The following is a 27,462-nucleotide window of genomic DNA, read 5'->3' on the forward strand; positions in this document are numbered from 1 at the left end:
CATTAAGGAATCTACTCCTGTAATCATTGTTGCATTATATGCTAACTAACTTGGATGTAAATTAAAAAAATTAATAAAAATTTAAATAAATAAATAAATAATAAAAATAAAAGAGGCCATTTAACACAGTGGTTAATCTGTGGAGAATCTGAGTTTAAGTGGAGAATCTGAGTTCTTGGTTACGCGAGTTTATAATTGGGTGACCTTAGACAAATCACTTCATTTTTCTAAGGCTCAATTAAACCATGTGGAAAGTGGTGGTAGTACCATCTGCTCAGAGTTGTAAAGATCACATGAAAAAATACACAGAGAGCACTCAGCACAGAACCTGGCTCATGACAAGCACTCAGTAAATAGTAAACACAAAGGAACCCAGAACCAAAACTGATAACTGATATAATGTTTTACTGCTCTGCAAAAACAATATAAACTTTTAAATTTTCGTCAAGAATAGAATCAAAGTAAAAAAACAAAAAACAAAAAAAAAAACCCCAAAAAAACAATCAAAGTAAATAGAAAATAGAATCTCTGAATAATACTGGAACTATTTCTATGAAATGACACTTTGGATTTTCTAGGATATGAATTTTAAGGAATGAAAAGGCAGGGATTGAATAACATGGTCTAATTGGCTATCTTCAAGATATAAATTCAAATACAGAATACTGAAAGGGAAATTTAAACCACCTGCAATTTCATTGTTTGAAGTTGGCCACTATTAGCACATTGCTATAGATCCTCTCGCTATAAACCTCCTAAGATTTCCACAAATGAATAGCATCACATTTTTATAATCAGGAAAAAAATGAACATTATAAAAAGTAACTGAACTTTGCTTAACCAAAAAAAAATAAATAAATAAAAGAAAGAAAGAAATTTGCTTAGATGCTAGTATTTTAGGAATTTTAGTGCATGGCTAGAATCAGAGAAAGGCCCAGATTTTCCACAAAAAGACAGTCCTAGAATCTAGAGCTGAAATTAAAAACTCACATCAAAACAAAGAACAGCCTCCATTTGGTAAGAAAAGGGTCACCCACCTTTAAGCATTTCATAAGTAGGCCATTATTATAAGCACTGTTTTCCACACATTTGGTTTTGAAGAAAGTGGCTTATAAAAGAACCAATGCAGTCAGGTGTTATTTTATTCTAGGAGGGGCATATTTCCATTTCCTAATGAGACCCAGGGTGAGATTTGTGGGCACTATTACTAGTACATGTACTAAAAACTATCACCAAGAGGAGCCGCAGAAAAGTGCACAGGATGTAAGCAAAGTACCTAAATATCACAGGAGGCCTTCCATTCTTGTGTTTCACGAAGATGCCTTCAAGACATGCTCCAATGGATATGTCACTGCCTTGGCTATCCTGAAAGGAGAAAGCACAGAAAGAAGCATTTGGGCAGCAGGTGCATGAGAAGTGTGACAATGAACCCAGCTTAGCAGATGCTCAGAAGACCTACATGGAGGGCAAAGTCTGAAAGGTTTAAAGGAATCACCTTGTCAAATAGGTATGAAAAGAGGACAAACCGGGCTCCTCAAAGAACCCATTTTCAAGAGCATTTCAAAGAACAAATTGCAAAACAGGAGTGTGTTTTACTAAGAAATTTTGGTCACAGGTCCTCAGCTTTCCAGTTTCCAGACTTTCCCATGCCTCCCGCCTCTGCACCACAGGGTGTCCCCAGGCCTCCCCACTGTCCTCTGAGCTCCTGAGATGGACTGGGAGAGCCCCAGCCTTCATGCCATACTCACTTTTGCGGGGTAGCTCTCTTCTCCATAGCCGTCCATCCTCTCTACCTCCTGCATGTACAGCATTTCAGCATCAGGAGCCGTGAGCCTTCTGCAACCCAAAAGATGTGAGGTTGATCACAGAACCAAAAATGGGGGTGGGGAGGAGGCGTTGCTAAAAAACTACATAATCAATTTGGTATAAGATATTTACAAACATTTCAAATTTTTAAGCATACCAGAAATTACTTCAACGGATCCATCAACATCGATTGAAAGTCAACTACACGCACAGCACTCTGCTGAACGCTGAGGGTTATAAAGATCCCATCCCTGTACTTCGGGCAGGCCAGGGAGACGTGGGGAGTCAATCTCCCTAAAAAGTCTTCACTGAAAGCTGGAATTCATTTGAAACCACTAAGTAACTGCTTATTATCCAAAATATCAGGCAATACTAAGCATCGTGTGCTAAATGCCAAGCGATAAGTGTTAGAAGATGGTAAGGGTTAGAAGATGGTAATCCTTTTCTGGGGGCAGAGTTACAAGGGTGGGCAGGAAGGCAGTGTGGGTAAAGAAGGTTCTCAACTGCATGGAGGCTTGTCCCCCCCCAGCCTCATCTGCTGTTCCTCCAGCATCCATAAGGCATCCCACCCTGCAACCAAGCCATGATGTTCTCTCATGCTGGCCTCTGCACATGCTGATCCGTCTTCCTGGCACAACTGTCACTCACCTGTGCACCTGATCAATCCCTAATAGCTTTCAAGAGTCAGCCTACGTATCACTCCTTTGTCACCTGCTGTGATATCCCTGAGTCTAAATCAGATGCCCCTGCTCCATCCATGCAGACCCACCACATTCTATGCACACCTCCCCCACTGCACTCATATAACATTGTTAGTTTATAATTACTATTCCAATGCCCACCCCTTAAGACTCCAAAGCAGGGAATACATCCTTTGATGGCAGCTAATTGTTCTATTTATCTTCATGCCACAGCATCCAGCCTCATACAGAATAATAGTACTAAACTATCTTTTAAAAAGATGCACAAACAAGGGGCGCCTGGGTGTCTCAGTCGGTTAAGCGTCCGACTTTGGCTCAGGTCATGATCTCACGATTTGGGAGTTCGAGCCCCGCATCGGGCTCTGTGCAGCCTACTTGGGATTCTGTGTCTCCCTCTCTCTGCTCCTCCTCCGCTCGCACTCTGTCTCTCTCTCTCTGTCTCTCTCTCTCAAAAATAAATAAAGATTAAAAAAAATTAAAAAAAAAAAGATGCACAAATGAGTACATGAAAGTAACAAAAGATAGGGTGATAAGTGCCTGAGGGATGAATTATGCTGGCAGAAAAGAAAAGGTTTATTTGGGACAGCAAAAAGTGAAGCCAGAAAGGCAGGACGTGACCAAGTCTTTAATCCCAAGGCTAATGAACTCAGGCTAGTGGAAAGCCAGAAAAGACTCATGAGTACTTGGGAAAGCAAGAAGGAGAGATGAAAAGAAAGTGGTGTTTTAAGAAGATTGATCTTGGGGTGCCTGGGTGGCTCAGTTGGTTAAGCGTCTGACTTCAGCTCAGGTCATGATCTCAGTTTATGAGTTCAAGCCCGGCATTAGACTCTGTGCTGACACCACAGAGCCTGGAGCCCATTGAGTTCTGTGTCTCTCCCTCTCTCTCTGCCCCTCCCCTGCCCCTGCTCACTGTCTCTCTCTCTCTCCCTCTCAAAAGTAAATAAACATTAAAAAAAAAATTTTTTTTTTTTAAAAGAAGATTGGTCTCTAGTGAGCAACTCTATGGATTTGAGTGGGAAGACACTAAAGGCAAAAGGTTATTTTTAATGGGAGGGGATGAACAATAGGTTATAATTAGATACACCTCGGTTCAAATCCCGTCTCTACCACATGTAGCTTTGGGCAAGTTATTTACTCTTTTTGAGCTTGGTTTTTTCAATCTGTAAAAACAGAATATCATTTACCTTAAAGAGTGGTTATAAGAGCGTAATGTTATCTAACATACCTGGAACTATGTAGCATTCGGTTGAGAGTAAGACCTAGCATTCTCCGGGGGAGGATTTTTTTCTTTTTTTTTTTTTTAATTTTTTTAATGTTTATTTTTGAGACAGAGACAGAGCATGAGTGGGGGCAGAGAGAAAGGGAGACACAGAATCCAGAGCACAACCCAGGCTCTGAGCTGTCAGAGCCAGATGTGGGGCCAGAACTCACGAACTGCAAGATCATGACCTGAGCCGAAGTCAGACACTTAACCGACTGAGCCACCCAAGTGCCCCATGGGGGAGGATTTTTCTTACACAGAACACATACAGGTTCACTACCAAATGAGGCCATTATTTACCCACATGCATGGGCCAGGGCAAGAAACACAGCTCATGGTACAGATTGCCCAGAAGACAGAGATACAGTTTCCAAAGGTATACTGGGGGGTAACTCTACACGGGCTGCATCACAATAGGAAACAAGTCTCCCTAATCTTGCATTAACCCACATGAGACTAGGTCACCACTGAAACCTTTACTATATGGAGTAAAGAAGTGGCACCCTTCAGTGACTGGCTGCTTTCAATGTTCTCAGCTTCCTCACTGATAACCATGGACAGTAAATGAATTAACACGGGGAAGTGATTAGAACAGCACTTGGCACACTGAGTGCAATGGAACGCTGGCTCCCCAGAGCAGAAGTAGTGGCTGCAGCAGCACGAAAGCTCCAAGTTTTAACCGTGTCAGTACATATATCATAGTCAACCCGGCTTTGCTTCCACACGATTTCCATTTCTTATCTCTTAGTGTTACCTGTATTTCTGATGCAGTAAGGCCACTTTTTGGGTTGCTTCTTCCAATACTTTTTCATCTTGTAACCACCCCTGAAGAAAATACACTGCAGTAAGTATGTAAACAAGCCACCGAAATTTCTTCAGAGGAATCACCGCTCCTGTTAGTGACTCCTGTCACTAGCAGGCAAAATTCGGACTAGTATCAGCATGCGGGAGATTTGCTTAAGTATGTGATCAAGATCCTTCTAAGGAATGAAGTAGCTTTTGCTCAGGAGCCAGAACACCCGCCCCGCCTTCTCAGTTCATCCCGGAGAAGGTCTCAGCTGAGTTATTTCAGGTTGGCAACATCACCCAGCAGCCAGTTCTGAGTCCAGCACAACGACAACACCTTGTGTGTTCCCCGGCTGGCCGTGTAGACACTCAGAAGAGCATCATAACACCTCCCGTAGTTGTTCCAATGTGGTTTTCCCGTCAATCACATCAGTAGTGACTTTAAAAAGCAGACAGCAGTGTCTTCTTGCCATCTACTTTTTACACTGCTGCTGAGAAGCCAAATTCATTCCCACAAAACTGAGAGGTTTCGAGCCTTCGGTTAAAAGCAAAACCTCTGTGGGGTTCCTCAGAAGTTGGAAGTGAATCCCTCTCTTAGACTCACACCCAAACACAAAACAAATCTCTCTGGCTGCAGCCCAGTGACTGCACCCCTTCCATTTCTGTGGGTTTACAACGACCAGTAAGACTACAAAGGAAAGCACTTCCACTTGAGTTGTTTATGAGGCAATTGATTTTTTTAAACACTATTCCAGCCCAGTAAATCCACCATATGGACTTTGTTTTGGGGATTATTAAAGGATGTGGAAATAAACTATTTATAAAAAGCCCAATGTTGAAAGAAGTCTTACCACAGGAAACAAGGCAAATTTCTGAAGGAAGTCCTGGGATTCATATTGATCAAAGTCACCGAAATCGGCTGTGCAAAATGACAAATATTCACATTAGTTATGTTTAATTTGCAAAGAAAAACATGTACAACCAAATGTAATATGCAGTATATAGATGGTATGCTTATGACTTAGAAGTCAAATATGCCTTATAGCTGCTATACAGTATATGTTTTAAAAAGTCTTTTTAAAAATATTAATGGGGTGGCTCACTTGGTTAACTGTCTGACTTTGGCTCAGGTCACGAGCTCACAGTTTGTGAGTTTGAGCCCCGCGTTGAGCTCTGTGCTCACAGCTCAGAGCGTGGAGCCTGTTGTAGATTCTGTGTCTCCCTCTCTCTCTGCCCCTCCCCTGCTCATGCTCTGTCTCTCTCTCCCAAAAATAATAAATGAAACATTAAAAATATATATATTATTTATTATTTAATATAATATATATATATTAGGTAGATTCATGTGTCTTAAACTTGGAAAAATACCTACAAATAAAGGGAAAAAATAAGTTACAAACTAAATGTATCATGATCTCATTTTTATGAATAACAAACAAAAGCTACCCTGTAATCACGTGTGCTTACTTATGCACTGGAAGATATCAGAAAGAAACCAAACTGTTTATACCAGTGATCACCTCTAGGAAATGAAATTAGATCACTTGAACATGCTACAGCAAGATGTGTCTGCTTTAGGAATTTTTAATTGTTAAAAAAAAAAATGATAGTTCTGCAAAGACCTTATGAAAACCTTTCTAACTTTTTTTTTTAATGTTTATTTAATTTTGAGACAGAGAGAAACAGAGCACAAGCAGGGAAGGGACAGAAAGAGAGAGAGAGAGGGAGACATAGAATCTGAAGCAGGCCCCAGGCTCTGAGCTGTCAGCACAGAGCCCAACGCAGGGCTCGAACTCACGACCTGTGAGATCATGACCTGAGCCGAAGCTGGACACACAACCAACTGAGCCACCCAGGCGACCCATGAAAAACTAACTCTTAAAGCCAAAGATGATATTTAGGAAGATTCAAAGTACCTTGAAAAGGAATATGGCTCCATGTGTATCAGGCATTTGTTTGTCTAGAAATGATATATGTCTCCATACCTTCTAATATCTGAAGGAACTTTATTAAAGATTCTTCTGGTTAAGTTTCAATTCCCAAAATTAATGCCAATTATCATTTGAAATAATGACCCATCAGAAGTCTTCCCAAAATATATACATGCATGTAAATACATGTTGATTAGACATGGGAAACAGAACAGAATGACACAATCCAAAAACACTTACAAAATGCAAAGCTTTATCTGTTATGATTGACAATGCTCTATAATCCAGGACAACTGCTTAAGAAACCAAATAAATGACGTCTGCTAAAAGTATAAGCGTTAATATAACTTCATCAACCTCACTGTTTGCCTGATCTTTCTTCCTAAAATATTAGCTAGCTACAGATCAAGTCCTTGCACTGGAGGAATACACAGCATATTACATGTTGTGTGTGTGTGTGTGTGTGTGTGTGTTTTCTCTGTTTTTGGTTGCTCTGTTGACATAGGCTAACATGCTTCACCTCCAGAAGTCTCATATTTCACGAAAGGTATCCAAATTTATTTTTTCCTGCAAGAAAACTAATTTCACTAACACCACTATAGGAAGTCAGTTATTTTAAGAATCCTTTGTTGTTTTTGTTATAACACACATTTTTTTAAAGATTTTTTTTTTAAGTTATCTCCACACCTAATGTGGGGCTCAAAATTACAACCCTTAGATCAAGAGTCACATGCTCCACTGACTGAGCCAGTCAGGCGTCCCTGTTACAACATACATTTCAATCTGATATATCCATTACATCATCGATTGCCATTATTTACCTTGAACAGCTAAGCCGGCTAGCTGAATTGCTTGTTCTAATGTACAAGGAATGTTTCCTTCCAAGATATCTTTCTTCAGCTGCAGATAATACTGGTACCTATAAAAAATGTCAATTAAAAAAAGTCAGTATCAATATTACCTCCAATTGAGACACAATACATTTTACAATAATTTGGTAGAAGAGCAAAAACTAGTCAAAGAAAACCTTAACCCCAGATGGTTTCAAAAAATGACAAGAATGTCCTTGACCATATCTGCACCTACACATACATATACGTGCCTGTATGCATGCGCGCGCGCGCGTGCACACACACACACACACACACACACACACACACACACACACAATGTAATCAATTTGTTGAATCACTTATCCTTAACTGTAGTTATTTCAAAGCTACAACCACTCAGATGACTGGTCGCCTTTCCAATGCCCTGTAAAACAGTTCCTAAGTTTTGTTCTGTTTAGTTGGAGAAACGGAGAATCCATGACCAATCATTACTTTAAAAACCTTAACTAGTCAGAAAGAGAAATCAAGAAATCAATCCCATTTACAATTACACCAAAAACCATAAAATACCTAGGAATAACCCCAACCAGACAGGTGAAAAACCTACACAATGAAAACTATAGAAAGCTTATGAAAGAAATTGAAAAAGACACAAAAAAATGGAAAAAGATTCCATGCTCCTGGATATGAAGAACAAATATTGTTAAAATGTCAATACTACACAAAGCAATCTACATATCCAATGCAATGTCTATCAAAATAACACCAGCATTCTTCACAGAGGTAGAACAAACAATCCTAAAATTTGTATGGAACCAGGAAAGACCCCAAATAGCCAAAGCAATCCTGAAAAATAACACCAAAGCTGGAGGCATCACAATCCCAGACTTCAAGCTGTATTACAAAGCTGTCATCATCAAGACAGTATGGTACTGGCACAAAAACAGACACATAAATCAATGGAACAGAATAGAGAACCCAGAAATGGACCCACAAACATATGGCCAACTAATCTTTGACAAAGCAGGAAAGAATATCCAATGGAAAAAGACAGTCTCCTCGGCAAATTGTGTTGGGAAAACTGCACAGCAACATGCAGAAAAATGAACCTGGACCACTCTCTTACACCATACACAAAAATAAACTCAAAATGGATGAAAGACCTAAACGTAAGGCAGGAAGCCATCAAAATCCTAGAGGAGAAGACAGGCAACAAAATCTTTGACCTCGGCTGCAAAAACTTTTTTTTTTTAAGTTTTTAAAAATTATTTATTGAGAGAGAGAGAGAGAGAGAACCAAGGGGAAGGGCAGAGACAGAGGGGGACAGAGGATCCGAAGCGGTCTCTGTGCTGACAGCAGAGAGCCTGATGCAGGGTTCAAACCCACAAACTAGGAGATCATGACCTATGCCAAAGTCAGAGGCTTAGCTGACTGAGCTATGCAGGTAGGTGCCCCTTGGCCACAGCAACTTCTTACTTGACATGTCTTCAAAGGCAAGGGAAACAAAAGTAAAAATGAACAATTGGGACCTCATCAAGATAAAGAGCTGCACAGAGAAAGAAATAATCAGCAAGACAAAAAGGCAACTGATGGAATGGGAGAAGATATTTACAAATGACATATCAGATAAAGGGTTAGTATCTAAAATCTATAAAGAACTTATCAAACTCAAACAAAAAACAAATAATCCAGTGAAGAGAGGGCAAAAGACATGAATAAACACTTTTCCAAAGAAGACATCAAGATGGCTAAGAGACACATGAAAACATGCTCAACAATCATTCATCATCAGGGAAATACAAATCAAAACCACAATGAGATACCACCTCACACCTGTCAGAATGGCTAAAATTAACAACTCGGGCAACAACAGATGTTGGCGAGGATGCAGAGAAAGAGGAACCTTTTGCACTGCTGGTGGGAATGCAAACTGGTGCTGCCACTCTGGAAAACAGTAGGGAGGTTCCTCAAAAAATTAAAAATAGAACTACCCTACGACCCAGCAATTGCACTACTACATATTTATCCAAAGAATATAGGACTGCTGTTTCTTAATTTTTTTTTTTTTCAACGCTTTTTATTTATTTTTGGGACAGAGAGAGACAGAGCATGAACGGGGGAGGGGCAGAAAGAGAGGGAGACACAGAATCGGAAACAGGATCCAAGCCATCAGCCCAGAGCCTGACGCGGGGCTTGAACTCACAGACCGCGAGATCGTGACCTGGCTGAAGTCGGACGCTTAACCGACTGCGCCACCCAGGCGCCCCATAGGACTGCTGTTTCAAAGGAGCGCACACACCCCAACGTTTATAGCAACACTACTGACAATAGCCAAAGTATGGAAAGAGCCCAAATATCCATCAACTGATGAATGGATAAAGAAGCAGCAGGGTGTGTGTGTGTGTGTGTGTGTGTGTACACATACATTTATGTATATGTATATGTATACATACACATGCATACATGTATGTATGTATACATATGTGTGTATACATACGTGTGTGTGTATGTGTGTGTGTGCAGTGTATACACACACACATAATGGAATATTATTCGGTGATCAAAAATAATGGAATCTTGGGGCGCCTGGGTGGCTCAGTCAGTTAAGCATTCGACTTCAGCTCAGGTCATGATCTCACGGTCTGTGAGTTCGAGCCCCACGTTGGGCTCTGTGCTGACAGCTCAGAGCCTGGACCCTACTTCAGCTTCTGTCTCCCCCACTCCGTTTCCTCCTTTACTCACTCTCTGTCTCTGTCTCTGTCTCTCTCAAAAATTAATAAACGTTAAAAAAAATAATTAAAAAAAGTAATGAGGGGCGCCTGGGTGGCTCAGTCGGTTAAGCGGCCGACTTCAGCTCAGGTCACGATCTCACGGTCCGTGAGTTCGAGCCCCGCGTCGGGCTCTGGGCTGATGGCTCAGAGCCTGGAGCCTGCTTCCGATTCTGTGTGTCTCCCTCTCTCTCTGCCCCTCCCCCGTTCATACTCTGTCTCTCTCTGTCCCAAAAATAAATAAATGTTAAAAAAAAAAAAAAAAAGTAATGAAATCTTGCCATTTGCAACAACATGGATGGAACTAGAGTGTTTATGCTAAGCGAAATAAGTCAGTCAGAGAATGACAAATATCATGTGACTTCACTCATGTGGAATTTAAGATACAAAACAGATGAACATAAAGGAAGGGAAACAAAAATAATGTAAAATAAGGGAAGAGGACAAACCATAAGAGACTCTTAAATACAGAGAACAAACTGAGGGTTGCTGGAGGGGTTTTGGATGGGGGGATGGGCTAAATGGGCAAGGGGCATTAAGGAGGACACTTGTTGGGATGAGCAATGGGTGCTCTATGTAAGTGATGAATCACAAAAGTCTATTCCTGAAATCATTATTATCTATACGTTAACTTGGTTGTAAATTAAAAATAATAATAATATAAATAAAAATTAAAAAATAAGAACCCTGACTAGTAACCTGGTAAGATAAGACTTTGGTAGAAGTTACTTATTCTGATGGAAGTTCCCTACCCTAGAAAGTAAAGCCAAAAGAAAATGCTTCCTGATATTTCAGACCAGGCTTATATTAAAATATTTTGAAGAAATCCCCAAAAGAATAGCTGAATAGCTGCTATGATGCTTTCTTAATACTCTTGTAATGTGGGTTTACTTCTGTTTACACTTTCAATATACAGGGCACTAGTTACCAGCACAAGCTTTAGTCAAGCAGACCTAGGTTAAATTCCAGCTCCCCAATGTAGGAGTTTGAATGAACAAGGGCAAGTCATAACCTGTGGCTTTAACTTATCACCAATAAAGGGGCACCTGGGTGCCTCAGTTGGTTAAGCATCTGACTCCTGATTTCAGCCTCAGATCATGATCTCATGATTCTTGGGACAGAGCCCTGAGTCAGAACCTGATTGGGATTCTCTCTCTCCCTCTCTCTTTGCCCGTCCTCTGCCTCTCCCACTCTCTCTCCCTCAAAATAAGTAGACTTTAAATAAGTAAAATAAAATAAATTATCACCAGTAAAATAAGAGTACTATCGCCCATTCACAAGGTTGAGCATGTGAAGCCAATTAACAGTTATTTCATCTATAACCACTACTCCATTTTGATAAAGCTCTACAGTGAAGATTTATGCTGCTTTCCTTTGATTTATTCATTTCACTGGTAATTACGAGGGCCTACTATGCGCCAAGCATTGTTCTAGATGCTGGGAATACAATGTTGAATGAAGATACACCAACTCCCTGCCAGTATAGTCTATAGAGCCATCTTGAATCCAGAATCTCTTCTGGGTTTGGCATCTGTGAAGGCAACCTGGTCACGTTTGAATTCCCCTCAGAGCCCACCCCTTTAATCACTTCATATGTTTCCTAACATCATCCACTTTTATTTTAGCTAGCTGTGAGGTCTTCATTCTTTGTTACAAAAAACACCATCCATTCAGATAAGAATTTAGATCCACCTTATCCCGTCCACCTGCTAGTGGTAAGTAGCAGAACCCACAGATTTCCTTCAACGGACAAACAGAACGCTGGTAGCTCTGGGATCTTGTCAAAGAAGAAAACTGCAAACCTTCTACTAGGCAGCTCCATTCCGAAGCCTATTTAAAGAAGATTGTATTTAGAGAAGTCTATCTATTGAACATGCCAGCCACATACCCCACTCTAAATACTCTAGGTGCTTTCCTTAAAACCAAATCGCTGGAAAGCAACACACCTGCACCAAATTAGCTTAGTCTTCCACAGAAAGGCACACATTTTTTTGCCTTGTGTCACACTTTTCTATTTTAAGAGTCGATTCCTCCACAGTCGCTCTAAATTGTTCATTGCTGGTTCAATGTCTTCTACACAAAATCCCACCTGAAAATTTCCTTTTGAATGATATACCAAGAAAATCTGTCATGTTTGCAAACTGATATGTTTTGTTTTGTTCTGTTTTGTTTTATCAGATGATGGATGATGGAACTCAGATAATTCCTTCTTTTGCCTTGACTGCCATGGAGCTCAGAGCTAAACTCCAGGCACAGCCAGTCACTGCTTCCCCTCTCCTCCTTCCCTTCCTAACCACTTGCTCTACCTGTTTAATAACAGCCACCTTGTACTCAGGCACAGCTGAAGCTCAGAGATTAAATAATATGCAGAGATTAAATAATACCGCAAAGGTAGGCTGAGTCGGAGTTTGAATCTCGGTCAGAATGACCCCAAAGTGCGTGTTTTTGACTGTCACAAATCTCCAGTGAAGAATTTTCCTAGTATTTTTATCCTACTTCTTTAGTTTTTTGTTTTTTGTTTTTTTTTTAATATTAGAGTCCATATGAATACTATGGTTGAGAGCAAGGACTGAGAAGTCAGCCTGATTGAGTTTAAATCTCAGTTCTACCACATACTGGCAGCATGACCTTGGGCAAGATATTTATTTAGCCTTTCTGTGCCTTAGTTTCCTCATCTACAAAATGGATAATAATACCTACTCTGTAAGATTTGTTGTGCAGAGGAAGTGAATGATTAAGTATAAAGTACTTGGGACAGTGCCTGACATATAGTAAGAAAGGTAAGTGGTTGCTTTTACTATTATCTTTCATCGTATTGTCCTTAGAATCCTTTAATGGAAGCAAGCAGTGTGTGCATATGTGTACATATGCATATATATGTATATACCCATATATATGTGTGTCTATGTATGCATGTATGTATATATTTAAGTATTTACTTAAAAGGAAAGGACCAAGAAATTTTACTTCAAAGGTTATTACCACTTCTATTAACACTTTTTGTTAAAATTATAATATGCTGGTGAGGCTAAGGATGATTTACAAATCTCTTCTTTCAGTATTTACTGCAAAAAGAATAATTAAAAAAAACACAGTAATAAAATGTAACATGCAAACTTTTATTCCTTACAAACAGTTCTGAATTAAAGAAAGTGCACATCTTAATTCTAAACAAGTGTTCTATAAATTTGCCCAAAGCCAAAATACTAATTAAAATAGACGTTTCATCTCAATCTTATGCACTTATCAACTTTCTAATATAAAATACTTTTATACAAGAAATATTACATGAAACAATTATAATAAATTAGGTTGCCCCATTTTGCCCAACAGATATTTCAGTATATAAAGAGGCAGTCTTTTCCTTCACCTTTTTTTTAAAGTTTATTTTGAGAGTTTATCTTAAAGTTTATCTGAGAGAAAGAGCACATGCGCATGCACAAGTGGAGCAGGGGCAGAGAGAGGGAAAGAATTCCAGGCAGACTCCGCACCATCTGCCTTGAGCCCGATGCAGGGCTCAAACTCACGACCTGTGAGATCATGACCTGAGCCGAAATCAAGAGTGAGGTACTCAACCAACCGGGCCACCAGGTGCCCTCCCCACCCACATTTATTTTAGGTTTATTTATTTCCTTCATTTGTTTTTCTTAGGCTAGTATTAGAAGGCTAACGTGTAGGTAATGGCATTTTTAAGTTTTATTATGGAAATTCTGAAACACATATACAGAAAACAAGTCCCAGTAAACCCACACATCCTTATCATGCAGCCTCAATCATCACTTTATCCATACTGTTTCCTCTACATTCTCCCCTTCCCCACCCAAGTGCTTTAAATCAAATCCCAGATATATCATAGCACCTACAGGTACTTTAGTACATATTCCTAAAAGATAAGCTTTAAAAAAAAAAAACACCACATTTTTAACATAACCAACAAAATGAGCAATAGTGCCTTAAAGCTACCCAATATCCAGTCCACATACAATTTTTGTGATTGCTTCAAAAACATATTTTTGAAGATTTTACTTAAGTAATCTCTACATCCAACATGGGGCTTGAACTTACAATCCTGAGATCAAGAGTTGCATGCTCTACCAACTGAGCTAGCCAGGTGCCCCTCAAAAATGTATTTTTACAGTTTTTTTATTTTTATTTTTTTTATTTTTAATTTTTTTGTTTATGTATTTTTGAGAGAGAAACAGACAGGGCACGAGTTGGGGAGGGGCAGAGAGGAAAACACAGAATCTGAAGCAGACTCCAGGCTCTAAGCTGTCAGCACAGAGCCCAACGCAGAGCTCAAACCCATGAATCACCAGACCATGATGTGAGCCTAGTCAGACACTTAACCCACTCAGCCACCCAGGTGCCCCTACGGATCTAAACAGGTTCACAGATTACACTGAATTGACATTTTTTTTTTTTTTAATTTTTATTTTAGAGATACAGAGAGAGCACAAGCAGGGAGATGGACAAAGAGAGAGAATCTCAAGCAGGCTTCACACTCAGTGCAGAGCCTGATGCAAGGGCTCAATCCCAGGACCCTGGGATCACGACCTGAGCCGAAATCAGAGTCAGACGCTCAACCAACTGAGCCACCCAGGTGCCCTAATTGGATTGCATTTCTAAATCTCTCTTAATTTTAAAAAGAAAAACTCCTTCTCTTTATTTTCATGTTATCTGTATTCAAAATGGTATGATGTGTCAAGTAGAATTCCCTACATTCTGGGTTAATCTGATTGCACTCTTGTAGGGTCATTTAACATGTTCATCTATTCTCCAATTTCTCCTGTGAACTGTTAGATTTAGAGCAGTGTTGTCTAACAGAAATTTCTGCAGTGATAAAGATGATGTATATCTGTGCTGTCCAATATGGTAGCCTTTAGCCACATGTGGCTACTGAGTACTTAAAATGTGGCTAGTGTAGTGTGACTGAGGAACTGAGAAAGGCCTCTTAAAGGCACATGAATCAGGGCACCTGGATGGCTCAGGCGGTTAAGCATCCATCCGACTCTTGATTTCTGCTAGGGTCATGATTGCATGGTTCAGGAGTTTGAGGCCCACATTGGGCTCTGCGCTGACAGCACATGGCCTGCTTGGGACTCTCTCTCTCTCTCTCTCTCTCTCTCTCTCTCTCTTTCTCCACCTCTCTGCCCCTTCCCCACTCACATTCTCTCTCTCTCTCAAAATAAATAAATAAAATTTTTAAAAAACAACATGAATCAGCTAAGGGTAGAACCAGTTTTACCCTTTTGCTGCCAGAATACGAATGTGATAGCTAGAACTTCTCTAGAATTATTTGACAAGGATATCTCCCAGTGAATGGAAAGAACACACCAAGGATGGCAGTACAGAAAGAGAGAAAGAGCATGGGTCCCTGAAGACTTTGTGGAGCAGCAGAAGCTCTGCATGGCTGACCTCTGGACTTACTTAACAAGTGAAAGATATTTAGGGTTTTTGGTCACATGCTGCCAAACTTAATCCTTACTGGTACAACTTCTCTACCAGGTTCTCCTATACATAATCAATGTGCACTCCTACTGACTCAATCTACCAGGCCTTAGTCCTTCCTACAGCTAATGCCTTTGTTCAGGTCCACATTCTAGACTAATGTCTGGATTGTGGCGTATACATTCCTAACTGGTCTCCTAACTATATAGTCTTGCCACCTCTAAGCTACCTTCCGTGACAGGTGATGTTGGTAAAATACTAATGTCATCATTCCATTCTGTAAAAATTCGAAAATGCCTTTCCCCGTTGTACCATGACCTTATGACTAGGACATTCCTATTTTTCAAATCTCCTCTCCCCTCTCTAGGTCATATCTGAAATTTCCTGAAAGCACCAGAGGCTTTCATTCTCTCCCCTACTCTGCACCAGCTATTCCCTCTAACTGGAAAATTCCTTCTAAAGTCAAGTGAAAAGTCAACTTCTTTACTTGCCTGCTCCAGTTCCTTGGTGCCCCACCCCTAGGAATCTTCTGTTTTAATGAAAGCATTTATCATCATAATATACTGTAATTGTTTATTTACACGGGCTGTTGCTTCCAGACTCCAGTCACTCCTCCAGGGCAGGATTAAAGCCTAGTCACTTGTATACTCGTCTCCCACAGAGCTCTGACATCATACCATATTACATTTTCACTAAATGTTTCAATAAGTGAGTCATTGATCAGTTGCTGTTTTTCCTCCTGGCTTCTACTTCTCTCGTCAACATTCCTATCGCAGGTCACTTTTACAGTCAGTGCATGTTTATTATCCCTAGTACCTGATTCTTGCTTCTTAGGTTTCATATCTTCTTCCGATAAATTAACTGGCAAACTCAGTACTCAGAGAGAACATTACACAAACACAGGGCAGTACCAGGTTCTTATGTACAGGGTACCGTGTTAGATACTGTGCGAAAGGTAAAGCTAAAGAAAACTTACAGGTTTAAAATCCAAGAAAAAGATAAGATATGTACACAAAGAACTATAACGAAAGGCTGTAACAACTGCCATCTTAACACAAGTACGAGCAAATTGTAGGACAGTCTGGAAAAGCCAAAAGCTCATTCCAGGCCAAGGGTCACAGAAACTTCATGGAGGAGGTGCCTTTTGAACTGAAATTCAGAAGACAAATAGGATTCCACTACATAAATAAGGAAGATCTAGGACCCAAAGATGAAAAGGCATGCGGCATGTTCCGGGCACTGGAAGTAGTCCAGCTCGGCTGAAAAGTAATGTAAAATGGGGTTCAAAAGATAAGGTAGTAGCGGATTTTGGAGAACTCTGAAAGGCAGACTCATGAATCCAAATTTTATTCCTTGTTTTTTATTCAAGGAAAAAAAATGCAGTTCCTCCATCCCACTCCTTAATATGACCTTCCGTCTCTGCCTCTGTCCCTTCTAAGTGAACTTACTGGCCTCTTCTACCCTGGACATGCTCCCCCTCCCAACTATCTACAGACTATAGCTACTGAAGTCAAAGAACTGTAAGAACCCCTCTGCACATCTGCACATTTCCCTGAGGGATGAAGACAGATTCTGCAACTTTTTAAAATTTCCTCTCTCATTTCAGTGTTAACAAAGATCAGAAACAAATCAACAAAAACTTTGAAGGAAACATCACAACAAGAAGAGTTCACAGCCAGGATAAAAACATCATCTTCCCCTTTAATCACTCCTTTGTGCCTAGTGAAACCATAATTCATGCAACACACAATAAAATACTCTGACACACTGCATACCAGAACCTCCCTGCAATAATGTGGCTAAATATGTGGGCAGGAGGGCAATGTTTAGTCTTATCTCCTGACTTTAACCTTGGTGTCACTTTTTTAATCTCATTAGATTATTTCCTAAAAACAAAGAGCATATTAGTGCTCACCTGGTAATCTCCTGCTGCAGCTGTGAAACTGAAGGCACGTAAAACACCACTCCAAAATAGACGGTAGGTTCCAGTGCATATTTATCCAGCTGCTTCTTGAGAGGCTTTTCCAAATCTACCCAACGGCGCTGATTTTGCTTGTTGTGGTACCAGAGACTGAAGTAAGTGATCTGGAAAGAGGGAAAGTCATTGAAGGAGGCAGAAACGTACAAGAGAATTTCTATCTTTTTTTAAAATTATTTTTAATATTTTTTATTTATTTTTGAGAGAGAGAGACAGAGCACAAGCCGGGGAGAGGCAGAGAGGGAGACACAGAATCTGAAGCAGCTCCAGGCTCTGAGCTGTCAGCACCACTAACATCGGGCTCGAACCCGTGAACCGCAAGATCATGATCTGAGCTAAAGTCAGACACTGAACTGAGCCACCCAGGCTCCCTCTGTTCTCCTAATTGCTCTCATCCATGACCTGGGACCAAGTGAGAACAGACTCCTATGGCTTCCCTTCTCAAAAAGGGACACCATAGCAAAACCTGAAGAAAAGAACACCTCTTATAGGTATATATATAGACACATGCAGGAAATAAAGGTGAAAAGTCAACTACCCTCGCAGACTATTTCTTGAACTATGCACAGAAAAATGCATTCATGGCCTAGACATCAGAATGTAGCAGGTGCTACACAATTTTACAGAGTTTTTAACAAAAAAAACTCATGTGCTGAAAAAAATGTTTAGGTTTAAAATTATCAAAATACTAAATTTATCATAATATTTTACAAGTATAATGGGTTATATCTAGAAGAATTCTGACTACATAGTGTTAGTCCAACTTTTCACCACTCTGGAATTTGGCTTCTATAAATAAATTATTTATATAAATATTGTAAATTCTAGAAATATAGATGCAATTGCAACTTTTATTTGCCCCCTAAAGTTTATTAGATACAAATTTAAAGCAATTGTAATGCTCTGGAGGTAAATTGTCTCTCTCTCTCTCTTTCACTCACTCACACACACGCACACACACAAGTGCGCGTGCACATAAAGCTATACCTAAACCAATAAGACAACTTAAGTATATTGCTTGAAGGTTTAAAAAAATGCCCAGATATTAGCATTTAAATCTCACTTGCTTGTGCAATGAAACTGTTCAGGGAAATCAATACCAGCTATGGGCTTGGCCAACCTGAGAGGTTATTAATCCATGTAGGCGTTGAAATGACAGCCTTGGGCCACTACTAACGTTTACCTTAAAATCAGTTTACAGATCAAGGCAACTGGAAAAATTCCCTGCTTTGTTCTAGGATCTAGAGCAACATGTATAACAGAACTTTCTATGATGATGTAAATGTTCTATCTCCAATATAGCAGCCACTAGCTGCATGTGAGCTGTGGGGCACCTGGAATGTGGTTAGTGCACCAAGAAACTAAATTTTTAATGTTATTTAATTTTCACTGACTTAAACAGCCGCCAGCATCCAGTGGCACTGTATTGGCAAATACAGCTTTAAAGCAACAATAAAACGAGAAATAATACCACCAGCCTATTTCTTTAACTTGCAATAACCAGTTCAAATTAAAAAAATGAATTTTTAATTTACAGGGAAAAAGAAGAACTATACAAACATGCCCTTGATATTCATTTTATCTTACAATTTGTTACAAGGGAAGGATGTATACCTTTAAAATGAATCTATTAATCAAGTAAACTCAACAAAAGTGAGGAATGTGTCCATTTCCCCTTTATAACAAAACAGCTAGAATAGTGCAGGAATTCAATATATTTTGTTGAAAAGAAGGCTCTCTTGCTTCTTTGTTGCCACCCAAGCCATCATATATGAATGAAATGTCTTGAACATTTACTATGTGCCAGGTTCTGTCCCAAGAACTATAATAATATCATATATTGAATCACCACCACTATCTTATGAAGTAGATAATTGTGTGTGTGTGTGTGTGTGTGTGTGTGTGTGTGTGTGTGTGTGTGTGAAACTGTAAAGCCAGTGTTTGTCCAGGTATCTGTGGATCACTTCTACCAGAATTACCTGGAGAGCTTCTTGAGCTATTAAACTCCCAGTAATTCCTGTGCCTTGATCAAGTGTGAAAACCACTGTATGAGACCACACTGCCCCTCCAGCATTATGCAGGAGATAATGTATGAACAACCTATCCTTGAAAAGCTGCATAGAAATCACAGTTTTGAAAATCCAAACACACTTTAATATAGAAGCAAGTCTGAGTCTTATTGTGAATTATTTTCTGAAGTTATAATTATGTTTATAAAATGAATTACATGTTGTCTTTAAGGACAGAATATCACATTTATAGAAAACAGTATTATTCCTTATTTCTTTTGAACTGCAACAAACAGAAAAGAAAAATCTCATTTAACAGAAAGAAATTGATGCTTAAAATCTGAAGTCCCGGGTCTAATTTCTAACACTCACTTGCTAACTGGGAAGTGGAAAAGTCAATCAGACCAATTCCGTTTTCTCAAATGTAAAAGAAGGTAATAATAAGTGTAATACCTCCTTCACACCTCCATCATGGGGACTGAGTGCAAAACTTAAATCGATGCATTTTGCCACTAGAAAACTACTATATTTTTAAAAGATTATTTAATAAGGGCGCCTGGGTGGCTCAGCAGGTTAAGCATCCAACTCTTGATTTAGGCTCAGGTCAAGATCTCAGGGTTCCTGAGTTCAAGCCCCACGTCAGACTCTGCTGACAGTGGGGAGCCTGCTTGGGATTCTTTGTCCCTCCCTCTCTGCCCCTACCCCGCTCATGTGCTAGTGTCCCTTCTCTCCCTCAAAACAAATAAACTTTAAAAAAAAAAAGATTATTTTGTTTCACCCACTTTGCTAAACACCAGTAAAATCAATTATATACCCCCTCCCAAAATAATTTTCTAATTTTTTACACTTACATGGACCGATTACAACACATTTTGTTAAATGTATTTACGTTTTATGTTTTATCCTTTTTTTTTTTAATGTTTATTTATTTTTGAGAGAGACAGAGAGACAGAGCATGACCAGGAGAGGGGCAGAGAGAGAGGGAGACACAGAATCCGAAGCAGGCTCCAGGCTCTGAGCTGTTAGCACAGAGCCCCATGCGAGGCTCAAACCCAGGAACTGTGAGATCATGACCTGAGCCAAAGTGGACACCTAACTGAGTCACCCAGGCACCCCCGTTTTATGTTTTTATCTTAGAACTGGACTGAATGTACCATGTTTGGTCTGTAAAACATACAACTGCTATGCACTTAATTCCACAAATACTTATTTTTTGCCATAAACCAGAAAGCTGGGCACCCTTTAGGATCTAAAACTATTTGGGTCATAACAGTATATCACTTTTAACCCAAATTAAAAGGACTTAAAAATACTTGTTGTATATATTACTTTTCCCTTTAAATATAGTTGGACTTGAATGCTCCAAACACAAATATTTAAATAGTTATAAAACTATAGGCTTACTATTAGGGGCACCTAGCTGGCTCAGTTGGTAGAGCATGCAACTCTTGATCTAGGAATCATAAATTCAAGCCCCACGTTCGGCATGGAGCCTACTTAAAAAAAAAACAAAAAACAAAAAACAACACAATAGGTTTATATAATTTGTGGTTGTACCTTCTGTGAACTTATGATATAATTAAAAGAAAAAACACGAATAATCTGCTAGCATTCTAAAAAAGGTACATTCTAAAAGAAATAAACTAATTCTTAAAATGTGCTGTTTATTTTAGCAATGCATTTATTACTCATGCCATATAGATAGAAAATCAAATAAGAAGAGAAATACACTTATAAAATTGCACCATTATTAGTTTTTTATATATCTTATAAAGGAGAAGCAAGGAGTTTAATTGTGCAAACAGCTGAAAATAATAGATATAGCAAATTACTTGCTGATTAGCTATTATATTTGTAGGAGAGTCTAAGATTTTGGACATTTGAACATTAACTGATTATATGCTTTCATACTTGCCCCTGTGTTCAAGTTCTACCTTATGAAGTAGTTAAGCCTAGCCAAATTCAAATTTATATCTTGTTAAATACTTCCAAGGAGGCATTGTATTTCTAAAATTGCAGCTAGAAGTGTTTACATACATGTGGGTAACTAAAATCTCCTAACACCATAATCTTTAGATTCAATGCTTCCTTAGAATTTATACACATACATAATGAAATAACAACATCTGACCGCATAGGATTTTATAAATATAAATAGGTTTTTTCTCTAAGATGGATAGGTAGAGTTTGAACAACAAAGTGTTGTAGTTCAATTCTTATCAGGTAGAGAATTTTCTGTGTAAGTCCATTTTGGAGGCTTTGTCTTAGATAATAATCTCGAGCATTAGGATAATTAGCTTTCCAAAATAATTCAAAATCCATCCAAAACACAAAGTGTGGTGGAGGGGAAGGATCAAAGAAGAGAAGAGAACACTCCTTACCTCATCTATAGGCCAGCATTATCCTGATACCCAAGCCAAAGACAGCATCAGAAAACTACAGACCAATAGCTTTTATAAATACAGATGCAAAAATCTTCAACAAAATACTAGTGAACTGAATCCAACAGCATATTAAAGGAATCATACCCCATGACCAACTAAGTGGGATTTATCCCAGAAATGCAAGAGTAGTTCAACATACAAAAAAATCAATGTAACATATTATTAACGTGAAAAGAAAATACATAATCATCTAAAGTGACACAGAAAAAGTATTGGACAAAATTCAACACCCTCTCCCAGTAAAAATACTAAGAAAACTAAGAATACAAAAGAACTTCTCAACATCAAAAGCTTTTATGAAGAACCCACAGCTAACATATTCAACAGTGAAAGACTGAAAGCTTGCCCCCTAAGATCGGGCAGGAACAAAATACATACGCCCATGTTCACCACTGCTATCCAACACTGCACTGGAAATTCTAGCCAGAGCTATTAGGTAAGAAAATGAAATAAAGGCATCCAAAACAGGTAGAAGGAAAAATATCTCTGTGTAAACAAGACATGATCCTATACATTTTTTAAAAATCCCCAAAGTGCCCCTACAAAAAAGAAAAAATTCACCAGAGCTAATAAACTCAGCAAAGTTCTAAGTATAAGATCAATATGCACAGATCAGTATGGATTCTAACACATCAGGAATGGAAACTTCAAAAGGGAATTAAAATACAATTTCATTTATAATAGCATCCAAAAGAATAAAAAATTCAGAAATAAACTTAACCAAGGAGGTGGAAAAACTTGTATTCTGAACAAAGAAAACACTGCTGAAATAAATCATTACTATTTTTCTTTTTTTAAATAGGCTCTGTGCCTAACGTGGGGCCTGAACTCACGACCCTGAGGCCAAGAGTTGCGTGCTCTACGGACTGAGCCACCCAGGCACCCCTTTTAAAGATTTTATTTTATTTTTTATTTATTTTTGAAAGAGACAGAGACAGAGACAGAGAGACAGAGCATGAGTGGGGGAGGGGCAGAGAGCGAGGGAGACACAGAATCTGCAGCAGGTTCCAGATTTGAGCTGTGAGCACAGAGCCTGAAGCAGGACTTGAACTCACGAACCATGAGATCATGACCTGAGCTGAAGTCAAACGCTTAACCGACAAAGCCACTCAGGTGCCCTAAAGATCTTATATTTAAGTAATCTCTACTCCCAATGTGGGGCTCAAATTCATAACCGTGAGATCAAGAGTTGCATGCTCGGGGCGCCTGGGTGGCTCAGTCGGTTAAGCGGCCGACTTCGGCTCAGGTCATGATCTCGCGGTCCGTGAGTTCGAGCCCCGCGTCGGGCTCTGTGCTGACAGCTCAGAGCCTGGAGCCTGTTTCAGATTCTGTGTCTCCCTCTTTCTGACCCTCCCCCGTTCATTCTCTGTCTCTCTCTGTCTCAAAAATAAATAAACATTAAAAAAAAAAAAAAAAAGAGTTGCATGCTCTACTGACTGAGCCAGCCAGGCACCCCTTCACTGCTGAAAGAAATTAAATGAAAAGACATCCTGTGTTCATAGATTGGAACACTAAATATTGTAAGATGGCAAGATTACCAAAAGTGATCTACAGATTCAAATGTAATCCCTATCAAAATTTCAATAGCCTTTTTTCACAGAGAAAGCCAATTCTCGAGTTCATATGGAATTACAAAGGGACTCAAAGAGCCAAAATGATCATGAAAAAGAACAAAGGAGGACTTTCACTTTCTGATTTTAAAACTTACTACAAAAGCTACCTTAATCAAAATAGTGAGGTACTAGTATAAGAGAGAGATATAGATAAATGTTATAAAATTGAGTCCAGAAATAAACCCGTGCATCCATGGTCAACTGGTTTTCAACAAGTAACAAGACCATTCAGTGGAGAAAGAACAGTCTCTTCAACAAATAGTTCTAAGACAACTGAAGATCAACAGGCAAAAGAATGAAATTAGACCCCTCCTATTTCACACAATATATAAAAATTTCTCAAACTGAATCAACAAACTAAATATAAGAAAGTCTTCAGAATTTCTTTAGAAGAAAACAGAGGTAAATCTTCATGACTTTGAATTTGGAAATGGATTCTTAGGTATGACACAAAAAGCATGAACAACAAAGGAAAAAAAGATAAATTTGACTTTATCAAAATTTAAAACTGTGTACATCAAAGGACCAAATCAATAAAGGAAAAAGACAACTATAGAATAGAAGAAAACAGGGGCGCCTGGGTGGCTCAGTTGGCTAAGCGTCCGGCTTCGGCTCAGGTCATGATCTCACGGTTCATGGGTTTGGAGTCCCCCATCAGGGTCTGTGCTGACAGCTGGGAGCCTAGAGCCTGCTTCAGACTCTGTGTCTCCCTCTCTCTCTGCCCCTCACCCACTCATGCTCTGTCTCTCTCTCTCTCCTAAAAATAAATAAACATTAAAAATAAAAAGAATAGAAGAAAATATTTGCAAATCATGTATCTGATAAGGGTCTAGTATCTGAATACATGAACAACTGTTACACAACATTAAAAAGACAGACAACTCGATTAAAAAATAGGCAAAGGACTTGAAGACACTTCTCTAAAGAACATATACAAATGGCCAATAAGCACATGCAAAGATGCTCAACATTATTAGTTATTGGAGAAATGCAAGTCATAACTGCAATAAGATACTACTTCACACCCATTAGGCTGGCTATAATTTTAAAAATAAAAAATAAAAAGCACTGGTGAGAATGTGGAGAAATTGGAACCCTCAGACATTGCGAGTGGGAATGTAAGATGGCTCAGTCACTATGGAAAAGTTTGGCAATTCCTCAAAAGTTAAACATACAATCATCATATGACCCAGCAATCCCACTCCTAGATATATACCCAAATGAAAACAGGTACATGTATATTCATACCAGCAATATTTGCAATAGCCAAAAGGTAGAAACAATCCAACCATCCATCAGTAGATGAAAGCACAGACAAACTGTGGAACAGACACACAATGGAATATTACTCAGCCATAAAAAATGAAGTAGATGCATACTACAATATGAATGAACCTCAAAAACAGGTTAAGTGAATGAAGTCAGGCATAAAAGGTCCCATATTGTATGATTCCATTTATTTATTTATTTTTAAAGATGTAGCCTTATTTTCTGTTTTTTAAAGTAAACTCTATTCCCAACATGGGGCTTGAACTCACAACCTCAAGAATCACATGCTCTACCAACTGAGCCAGCCAGGCACCCCATTGTAGGATTCCACTTAAATGAAACATCCAGAATAGATCCACGGTGACAGAAAATAAACTGGTGGTTGGTGGAGAGGGAGGGAATTAACTGCTTAGTAAGTACAGCATTTCCTTCTAGGGTAATGAAAATGTTTTGGAACTAGATACAGGTGCTGTTGTGAATATACTAAATGTCACCAAATTGCTTACTTTAAGGCGGTTAATTTTTTGTTAGGTGAATTTCATTTCAAAAAAGTTTTTTTTTTTTTTTAAATTAGAAATACTCATAATTAAAATCAAGTACAGAATTTTTTTTTAATGTTTTACTTATTTTTGAGAGAGAGATGGGGAGGGAGGAAAGCGGGCAGAGAGAGAGGAGGATAGAGGATCCAAAGCAGGCCAGATCTGCACTGAGAGCAGCAAGTCCAATGCAGGGCTTGAACTCACGAACTGTGAGATCATGACCTGAGCCAAAGTTGGACACTCAACTAACTGAGCCACCCAGGCACCCCTTAAGTACAGAATTAAAAAATTCTACTTTTCAAATGTTTATCAAGTTCATTTCATTTGAAAAAGTCTAAGGAAAAAAAGAGCCAGAAATAGATGAATCTAGCCATGAGTTAATATTTTCTATTTCCCAATACATATACTTAGATCAAGATTTTGTACAGTTGGACAATACTCAGAAATCTCAACTACTAGAACATAAGTGAATAACATAGAATAGGCAAAAATGTGTTTGTATAATGAAAAATATATGTCGAAGTCACAATTTTAAAGTCTATGTCCCAACAAAAAAGAAATTTCTTCTGTCTCTTTTATGGACTTTTTTTTCACTTTTTTAAAAGTTTATTTAAGTAATCTCTACACCCAATGTGGGTGCTTAAACTCACAACCCTGAGATTAAGAGTAGCACACTCCTCGTCTGAGCTAGTCAGGCACCCCTGAACTTTTTCTCCTTATTTCATGAATATTTTTAATGAGTTAAGTGAATTGGTTATCCAATTCGAATATTTTTAATGAGTTAAGTGAATTGGTTATCCAATTCAAGCTAGGTTAAAAGATGACAAATTAAAGGGAAAACAGCTTGGGGCGCCTGGGTGGCTCAGTCAGTTAAATGTCAGACCACGGATTTCAGCTCAGGTCATGATCTCACGGTTTGTGAGACTGAGCCCTGTGTCGGGCTCTGTGCCAACAGTGCAGAGCCTGCTTGGGATTCTCTCTCTCTCCCTCCCTCCCTCTCTGTCCCTTTCCCACTCACATTCTTTCTCTCAAAATAAACAAACAAACAAACAAAAAGGAAAAAGGAAAGGCTTATTAAATAGCATGTTAGAAGCAGCAGGAAATGATGGGTAATACTTTTTCCAGCAAGAGAGAACACATATATACCAAGAAAAAACCCTTTAAAAAGAAGCTATAAAGAATTACAAAAACACTGTAGTCTAGAGTTATTTATCAAAGGAACAAATAACTCTTAAACATTAGTCATATATTTAACCACAACGACTGGTGTTCGTTTGTTTAAGACAAATAGAGAAGTTTATAAATCCTTCCAGAGACTGGCATTAAAAATAGTTGTTTGGACAAAAGAATAAATTTTGGTAATTAGACAAAGTTATGAAGACTACTTCATTTCCCAAAGTGATTAGAAACATAACTTATTGTATATACAACTTCACATTACTTTAGCCAATTTAATTGCTGTTTCATTACTTCACTTGTAGGTTCAATCACATTTCTCAAAGCCATGAAAGAGATTTCAACTTTTGCCATTTTGGTACCTGCTGTAATTTTGAGGTTTTCTCTAGGGGGCCATGCGTGAAATTCTGATAGTGATCACTAGCTCGGGGTAGTCTAAAGAGGACTAGACTGAAGTCACAAGGCTCCACCTCTGAGTCCTGACTCCGCCACTCATCAGCTCCAGACTAAGTCACTTCCTCACAGAGTCCGTTTCTTCATAGGGAAAATAACATGTACCCTGCCTTCTTCACAGAGTTGTGGTGAACTTTGTTATCACTGTGCTGATAAAACTTAAAAGCACTCTTGTTATATTCGCTCTGAGTATGTAAACTTGGCAGATAGGATCTCTTCAGGTGTGCCTGAGAAAATAGAATGAAACTTACTTGAATCAAGCATCCTTCTTCCTTGAAAATATGACTGGCCAAATTTCTTCCTTTATTTAAAGTTAGGATACACTAGAACCTTATTTAGAAAGAAAGAAATATAAAAACCTTGGTACAGACAGGCCCCATGTGCCCTAAATTTAAACTGTTACTACCAGTCATTTCTTGGTCTAGATTTTCCCAGAATCATGTGTCT

The 27,462-nt window shown here is 38.9% G+C and overlaps 1 protein-coding gene across 3 annotated transcripts in view; it reads right to left on the reverse strand.

Annotated features, from left to right (window-relative positions):
• Positions 1 to 27,462, reverse strand: part of PTPN21 (protein tyrosine phosphatase non-receptor type 21) — an 82,807-nt gene that overhangs the window by 32,456 nt on the left and 22,889 nt on the right. For all 3 annotated transcript variants that reach the window (XM_060620483.3, XM_060620486.3, XM_060620484.3), the window contains exons 3-8: positions 17,450 to 17,619; positions 7,307 to 7,404; positions 5,406 to 5,473; positions 4,523 to 4,593; positions 1,749 to 1,836; positions 1,277 to 1,365 (exon numbers count right to left, since the gene is read on the reverse strand). In XM_060620483.3, coding sequence (XP_060476466.2) covers positions 1,277 to 1,365; positions 1,749 to 1,836; positions 4,523 to 4,593; positions 5,406 to 5,473; positions 7,307 to 7,404; positions 17,450 to 17,619 — 584 coding nt within the window. The remainder of the gene's footprint in view (positions 1 to 1,276; positions 1,366 to 1,748; positions 1,837 to 4,522; positions 4,594 to 5,405; positions 5,474 to 7,306; positions 7,405 to 17,449; positions 17,620 to 27,462) is intronic.

This window comes from Panthera onca, chromosome B3 (genome assembly GCF_046562875.1).
Source record: "Panthera onca isolate mPanOnc1 chromosome B3, mPanOnc1 haplotype 2, whole genome shotgun sequence".
Classification (NCBI taxonomy): domain Eukaryota; kingdom Metazoa; phylum Chordata; class Mammalia; order Carnivora; family Felidae; genus Panthera; species Panthera onca.